General features: G+C 45.9%; 1 protein-coding gene across 6 annotated transcripts in view; it reads left to right on the forward strand.

The window, feature by feature from the left end:
- Nucleotides 1-10,864, forward strand: part of CDON (cell adhesion associated, oncogene regulated) — a 122,693-nt gene that overhangs the window by 108,469 nt on the left and 3,360 nt on the right. For all 6 annotated transcript variants that reach the window (XM_073584954.1, XM_073584955.1, XM_073584956.1 and 3 more), the window contains 8 exons: nt 5,492-5,692; nt 5,775-5,956; nt 6,030-6,135; nt 6,234-6,356; nt 6,919-7,143; nt 8,045-8,316; nt 8,411-8,490; nt 9,045-9,283. In XM_073584954.1, the coding sequence (XP_073441055.1) occupies nt 5,492-5,692; nt 5,775-5,956; nt 6,030-6,135; nt 6,234-6,356; nt 6,919-7,143; nt 8,045-8,316; nt 8,411-8,490; nt 9,045-9,283 (1,428 nt within the window). The remainder of the gene's footprint in view (nt 1-5,491; nt 5,693-5,774; nt 5,957-6,029; nt 6,136-6,233; nt 6,357-6,918; nt 7,144-8,044; nt 8,317-8,410; nt 8,491-9,044; nt 9,284-10,864) is intronic.

Genomic DNA, 10,864 nt, shown 5'->3' on the forward strand with positions numbered 1-10,864 from the left:
CCAAAACTGGACACAATATTCCAGATGAGGTCTGACCAAAGAGGAGTAGAGGGAAATAATGACTTCACGTGATCTAGACTGTATGCTTCTGTTAATACATCCTAGAATTGCATTTGCCTTTTTTGCTGCTGCATCACACTGTTGACTCATATTCAGTCTGTGATCTATTAGTATACCCAAGTCTTTTTCACATGTGCTGTTGCTTAGCCCTATTCTTCCCATTCTGTATATGCTTTTTTCATTTTTATTGCCCAGATGTAGTACTTTGCATTTTTCCCTATTAAAAACCATTCTGTTAGTTGCTGCCCACTTGTACAGTTTATTTATATCTTTTTGAATCCTCTCTCTCTCTTCTCTAGTATTAACTATCCCTCCTAGCTTTGTGTCATCAGCAAATTTAAACAGTTTACCCTCAATTCCTTCATCTAATTCGTTGATAAAGATGTTGAACAATACAGGGCCCAGGACAGAGCCCTGTGGTACCCCACTTGACACATTCTTCCAACTGGATGTGCAGCCATTTACGACCACTCTTTGGGTCCGATCACTAAGCCAGTTATGAATCCACCTAACAGTTGCCTTGTCCATTCCATACTTAGTCATTTTTTCAATAAGGATTGTATGAGATACTTTGTCAAATGCTTTGCTGAAGTCAAGATATACTATATCTACAGCATTTCCTTGATCCACCCAATCAGTGATTCCGTCATAGAAGGAAATTAAGTTAGTTTGACATGACTTATTACAAACCCATGCTGACTCTGTTTAATCACTTCATTCTTATCCAGGTACTGACATACATGTTGTTTAATAATCTGTTCAAAGATCTTTCCTGGTGTAGAAGTCAGACTCACCGGCCTATAGTTGCCTGGGTCCACCTTCTTCCCCTTTTTGAAGATAGGAACAACATTTGCTCTTCTCCAGTCTTCTGGGACTTCTCCTGTTCTCCAAGAATTTTCAAAGATTATGGAGAGGGGTTCAAAAATTTCTTCTGCTATCTCCTTCAGTATTCTGGGGTGTAATTAATCTGGACCTGGAGACTTGAATTCATTTAGGTTAGCTAAGTGTTTCCTCACTATCTTTCTGTTTATAGATATCCTGGATTCCTCTATTCCCTTAATAGGACAGTGAAGAACAGTTGATGTTACATCTCCTTTCTGAGAGAAAACAGATGCAAAATAGGAATTTCAAAGTTCGGCCTTCTCAACATCCTGTCTTACCATTTCATCATTTTCATCTTGTAAAAATCCATAGCATCTTTGACTTTTCTTTTACTTTTGACATATCCCCAAAATCCTTTATTATTGCTTTTGACATCTCTTGCAAGCCTCAATTCATTTTCAGCTTTAGATAATCTGATTTGTGCCCTGCAGGTTCTGCAGACAGCATTATATTCTTCTTTAGATATGCCTCCCTCTTTCCGTTTTATAAACATTTTTTTCTTCCTTTTTAGCATGTGCTTAAGTTCTGTGTTCATCCATCCTGGTTTCCTTAAATGCTTCCTATTCTTCCCTCTTTTCGGAATTGTTAACAATTGTGCTTTGAGAATTTCACTTTTCAAGATTTCCCATCCTTCCTGGACATTTTTGTCTTTAAGGATATCCAGCCATTGGATCCCTCCAATTCTCTTTCTGAATCCCTTAAAATCTGCCTTTCTGAAATCTAACCTTGACGTCTGAGTCTTCACAGGTCTTCCTCCTCTAGTTATCCAAAATTCTAAAATAGCATGGTCACTACCTCCTAGGGTCCCAGCCACTTTTACCTCCTCAACCATTTCCTCCCTGTTTATAACAACAAACGGAACAACAAACGGAAATGTGAAACAGGCCTTATCAGTATAAAAGACAGCAGTCCACAACCTCAAACAGTCACACTCCAAACTCTACTATGGTGAAGACAAAAGAGCTGTCGAAAGACACCAGAATCAAAATTGTAGCCCTGCACCTGCTGGGATGACTGAATCTGCAACAGACAAGTAGCTTGGTGTGATGAAATCAACTGTGGGAGCAATAATAAGAAGACATACAAGACCACTGATAATGTCCCTCGATCTGGGGCTCCACGAAAGATCTCACTCTGTGAGGTCAAAATGATTACAAGAACGATTAGCAAAAATCCCAGAGCCACACGGGGGACCTAGTGAATGACCTGCATAGAGCTGGAACCACCATAACAAAGGTTACTATCAGTAACACATTTCGCCGTCAGGGACTCAGATCCTGCAGTGCCAGACATGTCCCCCTGCTTAAGCCATTACATTTCCGGGCCCGTCTGAAGTTTGCTAGAGAGCATTTGGATTATCCAGAAGAGTATTGGGAGAATGCCATATGGTCTGATGAAACCAAAGTAGAACTGTTTGGTTGAAACAAAACTCGTCGTGTTTGGAAGAGACAAAATGCTGAGTTTCATCCAAAGAACACCATACCTACTGTGAAGCATCGGGGTGGCAACATCATGCTTTGGGAATGTTTCTCTGTAAAGGGACCAGGACAACTGATCCATGTACATGAAAGAATGAATCCCATGTATCATGAGATTTTGAGTGCATACCTCCTTCCATCAGCAAGTGCATTGAAGATGAAACATGGATGGGTCTTTCAGCATGATAATGATCCCAAGCACTCCGCCAGGGCAGCGAAGGAGTGGCTTCGTAAGACGCATATGAAGGTCCTGGAGTGGCCTAGCCAGTCTCAAGATCTCAACCCCATAGAAAACCTTTAAAGGGATTTGAAAGTCCTTGCTTCCCAGCGACAGGCCCAAAACATCACTGGTCTAGAGGAGATCTGCATGGAGGAATGGGACAACATACCACCAACAGTGTGTGCCAACCTTGTGAAGACTTGCAGAAAACGTTTGACCTCTGTCATTGCCAACAAAGGCTATATAATAAAATATTGAGATGAACTTTTATTAATGACCAAATACTTATTTTCCACCATAATTTGCAAAATAAATCTTGCTAAATCAGACAAGGTGATTTTCTGGATTTGTTTTCTCATTTTGACTCTCATTGTTGTGGTCTACCTATGATGTCAATTACAGGCCTCTCTCATCCTTTTAAGTGGGAGAACTTGCACAATTGGTGGCTGAATAAATACTTTTTTTCCCCTCACTGTATATGTATGGCTGGTTTCAAATTTGCATAACTGTATGCAGCATTTGATCCGCATAGATCGTCATGCGTCCTGTGTATCCATGACTATTCATCCACTCCAGAATCCAGAACAAACTTATTACCCTCACCCACAAAGCACTCCATGGCTCAGCACCAACCTACATCTCCTCCCTTGCTTCAGTCTACCACCCTACCCGCACCCTCCGTTTTGCTGATGACCTGAGGTTAGCATCCTCAATAATCAGAACCTCCCACTCCCGTCTCCAAGACTTTACACGTGCTGCGCCAATTCTTTGGAATGCACTTCCCAGGTCAATACGATTAGTCCCCAATCCCTACAATTTTAAGCGTGCCCTGAAAACGCATTTATTCAGACTGGCCTATCGTCTCAACATATTAACCTAATCTATCCCTGTGTGGCACAGCCAAAAGTTTTACCATAACCAGGTTCCCCGCATCATGTTCCCACATGCTTTATGCATCCATTAGCCCTCTGTGTCTGTAATGTTACACACTTAACATTATGGCTGGTCCATACAATCAGGGCAACTGTTACCACCCACCTTTCGTGTCTCCCTTTTTTCCTCATAGATTGTAAGCTTGCGAGCAGGGCCCTCATTCCTCTTGGTATCTGTTATGATCTATGTAACAATAATGTCTATTGTCTGTACAAATCCCCTCTGAAATGTAAAGTGCTGCAGAATATGTCGACCCTATAGAAATAAAATTTATTATTATTACATATATTTAACGTGGTGTACGCAGGGACATGCGTTTGCATGCTTTTGGGTACACATGCATCGTTTCGTGGTGCGCGGTGAACGCAACATGTTGCATTTTTTGAGGCTTCAAAAATCCGTCAAATATGTGCAGGCATGCGCATGCGGATGACGGCGTAAAAAAACCGCATTACTGTTCAATACGCATGTGTTATTCAAAATACGTATAGAAAACCCATGAGACATGCCCATTTTTGTCTGATGTCATATCAAAAGCAACAACGCAAACACATGCAAAAACTCATACAAACACATGCACACACAGCGTTTTTTCCTGTCATGTGAAGGATGATGCGCATAAAAAACACTGCGTAAACATGCGCATGCGGATGATATGCTGCGGACTCAAACGCTAATGTGAACCTAGCCTATGAAGGCTGTGCCAATCAGATGTGTTAACCCTTCACAGTAATGCTCAGGATGGAGATGGCGCTTCTTTTTTTGACCTGTGATATTTCTTGTGTTTCTCTTTTCTCTCCTCACTAATCTTCTCTTTATTTCCTGCAATCTTTGTCCAAAGGGGATTGTGTTGTGTAAGTATCTAGTGTCCGGCCGAGACGACCGCTACATCCATCCCCTCCCCCGTCACTAACACTATTCTGCGCTACATTCACCTCATCTCTGTGACCCACATCCTTGTTTCCTTGTGCACCCCTGGGTACTTGGGGAACTGAGGAGTCATGAAGTTCTTAGTTTATTATTTTTAATGTTAATTAAAGATGGAGGAAAATGAATCAGAAGTAGTAGAAGTCGCTTGGTTTATACAACAATATGCATTACAACGTAGGGAAAAGGCTGGTGTAAGAAGAGGGTGCTATGACTGGAGTAGGGCAGGAATACAGCAGAGGTTGGTTGTACAGGGGAAGCAACAGAGTCGCAGGCAGTGCAGGAGAGGCAGCATGGTCGCGGGCAATGCAGGAGATGCAGCAGGGTTATGGGCAGTGCAGGAGATGCAGTAGGGGTCATGGGCAGTGCAGGAGAGCCGCCAGCAATGCAGGAGATGCGTCAAAGTCGTGTAAGAATTGTGGGCAGTTGAGATGCCGGCAGTGCAGCCAAGCCACCAGCAGTGCAGGAGAGGTAGTATGGGTGGCGGGCAGTGCAGGAGATGCATCAGAGTCGTGGGCAGTGCAGGAGATGCAGCAGGGTCACGGCAGTACAGGAGATGCAGCAGGGTCGTGGCAGTGCAGGAGATGCAGCAGGGTCGCGGCAGTGCAGGAGATGCAGCAGGGTCGCGGGCAGTGCAGGAGATGCGTAAGAATCGTGGGCAGTTAAGGAGATGCCTGCAGTGCAGCCAAGCCACTGGCAGTGCAGGAGAGCCGCCGACAATGTAGGAGTTGTGTCAAGAGTCGTGGCCAGTGCAGGAGATGCAGCATGGTCGTGGGCAGTGCAGGAGATGCAGCAGAGCCGCAGACAGTGCAAGGGATGCAGCAGGGTCGCGGGCAATGCAGTGAACGCAGCAGTGTCGCCGAGCTGGCTGTACAGCAGAGATGGGACGTGTGGAGTTGTCCGGTGCTGCAGAGACATCAGTAATGTTCATGTTTTACCCTTTTGTTCTGCATTCAAAGTTCTAAATTGCATTTCAATCCCCCACTTTTAGTCCCTGAAGCCCCTGACCGGCCCACCATCTCCACTGCATCTGAGGCCTCCGTATATGTGACATGGATCCCAAGAGCGAACGGCGGATCCCCAATAACCTCCTTTAAAGTGGAGTATAGGAAAACTGGGAAGGCCTGGATGATGGCTGCAGAGAACATCCCTCCGTCTATGCTGTCGGTGGAGGTGTCTACCCTGGAGCCAGGTATGATTAGAGCTGCATGTAGCTGTGACCTGGCGCTGGATGGGTGTTGTAACCTGCTGAGCATATTTAGTCCTCTTCACAGGTGCAGTGTATAAATTCCGAGTTATCGCCATTAATACATATGGGGAGAGCCGGCACAGTACAGTGTCCCGACCGTATCAAGTGGCTGGATACAGCAGCCGCCTCCCCAACCCCCTGATCGTCGGTCCTCGTATTGACCACACGGAGGCGGTGACGGACTCAGAGATCCTACTGAAGTGGACGGTGAGCGACTCTCCACCTCCTCTTCGCGCTCCTTATGTTTGGGTTGACTTAAAGCTTTCTTCTATTTTTCCAGTACATTCCAGCAAACAACAACAACACCCCGATCCAAGGCTTCTACATCTACTACCGGCCCACGGACAGCGACAATGACAGTGACTACAAAAGGGACATGGTGGAAGGTGAGCACCGGGGGACAGAGGTCTGGGGGGGCTGACGGGCGCATGGTGAATGCAGCGGGTGAGGAAGAAACCAGAAATCTAATTACATCTAATTACAGGAACCAAAAAGCAGCATCAGATCAGTCACCTGCAGCCGGAGACCTCGTATGACATCAAGATGCAGTGCTTCAACGAGAGGGGAGCGAGCGACTACAGCAACGTGATGATCTGCGAGACCAAAGGTGAGCAGGCAGAGGCGGGAAATGGCAGGCCCCCCCAGTTATTGAGACCGTTGTGGGAAACGCAGGCTCCCTAGTCATCGAGACCGAGGTGGGAAACGGCAGGACACCAGTCACTGAGACTGAGGTGGGAAACGACAGGGCCCCCAGTCACCATGACCGAGGTGGGAAATGGCAGGGCCCCCAAGTCGTCGCAACCGAGGCTTTACACCCCCCCCGTGTAGACGAGTACTGCGCCAAACTCATTAAGAGGCGCACACCGCCCCCATAAATGATTCTCCACTCATTGGGTGGGCTACCCTTGCAAGCCGCCCTTGCAGCTAAGCTCTGCTCACTTTTCAAGAAGATGGTGTATCTGCCCATGACGGGCGTAAAAACACAAAAGTGCAAAATATGAGCGAAATTTTAGTTTTATATCAAAATTCTGGTGAAAACGGATAAATTAGCCTCTAGATCTGACGCGCTGACACTCTGGGTGCAGGGTAAGAGTGCCGATACTCTGGGTGCGGGATACGGATGCCGGCATTCAGGGTGCACGCTAACGTATAACCGCATTACATTACAGCCCGCAGGAGTCCTGGAGCCTCGGAGTTCCCGATGCTGCAGCTCAGCACTCCTTCCACCATAGAGCGAGGAGGGCAGGGAAGCTCCAGCTCATCCAGCACACTGGCGCGGAGCGGCGACATGCTCTATGTGATCGTGGGCTGTGTGTTAGGCGGGATGGTTCTGATCCTGATGACCTTCATCGCTATATGTCTCCTGAAGCATCGGCAGCAAAGTCTCCTGCACAGTAAGTTCTTATAAAGCCATAAGCAGAACTTTTAGCTATGAGCACAAATAATGGAGGAAAGTTACTGTAGAGAGAATGAAGAGGACACTGCACAGACTACAAATCAGCTACATGCAGAATAAGAAGGAAATGGAGGCAGAATTTAGCTGAAAGGTGCAGAATAGTGAGTGCAGCTCTTGAATATAATACAAGATGTAACTCCAGATAAGTAATGTAATTATGTACACAGAGACTGCAACAACAGAATAGTGAGTGCAGCTCTGGGGTATAATGCAGGATGTAACTCAGGATTAGTAATGTAATGTATGTACACAGTGACTGCACCAGCACAATAGTGAGTGCTGCTCTGGAGTATAATACAGGATGTAACTCAGGATCAGTACAGGATCAGTAATGTAATGTATGTACTCAGTGACAGCACCAGCAGTATAGTGAGTGCAGCTCTTGAATATAATACAAGATGTAACTCCAGATAAGTAATGTAATTATGTACACAGAGACTGCAACAGCAGAATAGTGAGTGCAACTCTGGGGTATAATGCAGGATGTAACTCTGGATCAATAATGTAATGTATGTACACAGTGACTGCATCAGCAGAATAGTGAGTGCAGCTCTGGAGTATAATACAGGATGTAACTCAGGATCGGTACAGGATCAGTAATGTATGTACACAAAGACTGCACCAGCAGAATAGTGAGTGCAGCTCTGGGGTATAATGCAGGATGTAACTCAGGATCAGTAATGTAATGTATGTACACAGTAAATGCACCAACCGAATAGTGAGTGCAGCTCTGGAGTATAATGCAGTATGTAATTTGATTATTACATACGAACATGTAATCTGTGATCCAGATGATATCAGATACTTATTCTTGTCCCCGTTGGACTTTCTTTCTGCAGAGTTCGAGCCTCCTGGTTATCTCTATCAGGGGTCAGATCTGAATGGACAGATGATTGAATATACCACTTTACCAGGAACAAGCCTCATCAATGGGAACATTCATGGAGGGTATATGGGAAATGGGAGCATCACCAATGGCTGCCCTCACATGCATCACAGCGTCCATAATGGAGTAAACGGCATCCTAAGTGGAGAATTATATACGACCTGTCCTAATTCTCTTAAGGGAACGTGTCCTGTGTATGAACAATTACCACACTGCATCTCCAATGTACGTCCGCCGTAGTATTGAGAACCCGGTGTATAATAGCGAGCTTCATATCTTATTATACAGACTGTGACGTCGGGGATGTTTTGTATTCCAGGGCGGTGTTGTATATTCATCTGTACCCCAGACAGACCCGTCTGAGTGCCGAAACTGCAGAAACTGCTGCAACAATAACAGGTCAGTTACAGAGGGGGCTGTGTGTTCCTTCTCTGTCTTGGTGCTTTCCTGGCTAGTGCAGTACAATGATTTCTAGCGGCTTAGTACATTCCCAGCCGTGTCCTCTCCTCCACTCTGTAGCACTTGTCTTTTGGTTGACATTCTGAGCCTTTGCTTACAAGTTGTCATTGGAAATGGCCGGCTAAGGATTCTTGTTGATTCTCTGGGGTTAGCATTGCCATTGTGCCAGTGTTGAGGAGATAGGACTGGAGTTGTTTGGTCTGGAAAATGGGTCTCGAGACTTGCATCGTAGACTTGCCAGCCCAACTTGAAGGGCTAGGACTATTGTGTTGCTCGGCTTAGGGGGGTTTAGACTGACCTTGAAGTTTGAACTGGAATTAGGCAGTGCTGTAATTCAGTTTGGAATCTGGGGTTGATGACCACCCATATTGTCTTCAGATACTGAACAGCCCAGACACACTTGGTTGAGACCTTGATGATCCATCTTGAGTGCTCTCTGCCATTCGTTATCACAGCCTCATGACTACAAGATATTATTTCTTCTTTTCTTTCAGGTGTTTTAATAAAATCAATGACTCTTACAGCAGCAATGGCGCAGCAAGGGCTCTGTACCAAGAGGAGACCCAAGAAACCAAACCACTTAGTCCTGCGTCAGCACCCGTGAACTTGTCATCTGGCGAGCCTGAATATTCATCAGAAGAAGCGGTGGATCTGAAAAAGCAGGATGTACAGGCCTCGGCCCAAGCCCCTCACCAGGACAGGACACCAGAGATGAAAGCCACCAATCCTGAAGGTGAGGGCAATAATGGCGCCGAGGTGGAGTCTCTGTGGTTGGTTTGACGATTGAGAATTTACAGTTCTATTTATTAAGGGAAGGTCACAATTATATGTAGAATGTAAAGAGCCAAGTGTGAATAGAGCGCAGAGGTCTCCTGGTCCGACATGCTGATAAAGAAGATGAAGAAGACTGCAGGTCGTAGGCAGAGAGATTCTCCTGGTGGAGCAGAGAAGATGAGAATAAAAAACTCTCATGGGCAGAGCAGGCCGCATGGTGACCACAGAGCACATCAGAGTGATGTTCTGTAGATAAGGGTATAGCTTCAAATTGGGATGGTTAAAGGGGTTGTCCACTACTCAGAAAGCCCCTTCTTAAATGCTTAAGAAGGAGGGGAGGACATGGGAGAGTAGTAGAGCATGGACGAGAACAAGGTGGAGGATAGAGGATGAGGGAGAGTAATAGAAGTTGGTGGGTAGAAGACGAGGATTTGGGGGAGTAGTAGAGAATGGATGACAACGAGGATGTTGTGGGGGATAGAAGACGAGGATATGGGGAGTAAGAGGATGGAGGAGGACATGGGAGAGTAATAGAGGCTGGAGAAGGATGAGGACATGGGAGAGTTATAGAGGATGGAGGAGGATGTGGTGGAGTATTGAAGATGAGGATATGGGAGAGTAGTAGAGGATGGAGGACGACGATGACATGGTGGAGGATAGAAGACTAGGATATGAGAGAGTAATAGAGGATGGAGGACATGGAGGATAGAAGACGTGGATATGGGAGAGTAGTAGAGAATGGAGGATGACAAGGACATTGTGGAAGATAGAAGACGAGGATATGGAGAAGTGCTACTCTTCCATGTCCTCGTCCTCCTCCATCCTATATTACTCCACCATATTCTCGTCTTCTATCCTCCTCCATCATCTATTATTCCCCATATCTTCATCTTCACCACACCAACCTCTACTACTCTCGCATATTATCCTCCACCACAATGTCATCGTTGTCCTCTATTACTCTCCCACACCCTCTTCCATCCTCTTACTCTCCCTCGTCCTCTATGCTCCAGCACGTCCTCGTCTATCCTCCAGCACATCCTCCTCCATCCTCTATTACTACTCATTAGAGGATGGAGGACGAGGGAGAGTAATAGAGGATGGAGGAGGATGTGGTGGAGGATAGGAGACGAGGATATGGGAGAGTAACAGAGGATGGAGGAGGACATGTGAGAGTAGTCGAGGATGGATGAGGACGTGGTGGAGGGAAGACGAATAGGGACAGTAATAGAGGATGGAGGAGGATGTGGTGGAGGATAGAAGATGAGGATATAGGAGAGTAGTAGATGGAGGAGGACGAGGACATGGTGGAGTAATAGCGGATGGAGGAGGATGAGTACATTGCGAAGGATAGAAGACGAGGATACAGGAGAGTAGTAGAGGTTGGAGGATAGAAGACGAGGCTATGGGGGAGTGGTAGTTTATGAGGAATGAAAGCCGTGGATACGGGGGAGTAATATAGGATGTAGGAGGACGCGGACATGTTGGAGCATAGAAAACAATGTGCACTCAGCTATAGTGTGAGCTTTTTGACACGATT

Source organism: Dendrobates tinctorius, unplaced genomic scaffold (assembly GCF_039654945.1).
Source record: "Dendrobates tinctorius isolate UK_male_01 unplaced genomic scaffold, ASM3965494v1 ptg000086l, whole genome shotgun sequence".
Taxonomy (NCBI): Eukaryota; Metazoa; Chordata; class Amphibia; order Anura; family Dendrobatidae; genus Dendrobates; species Dendrobates tinctorius.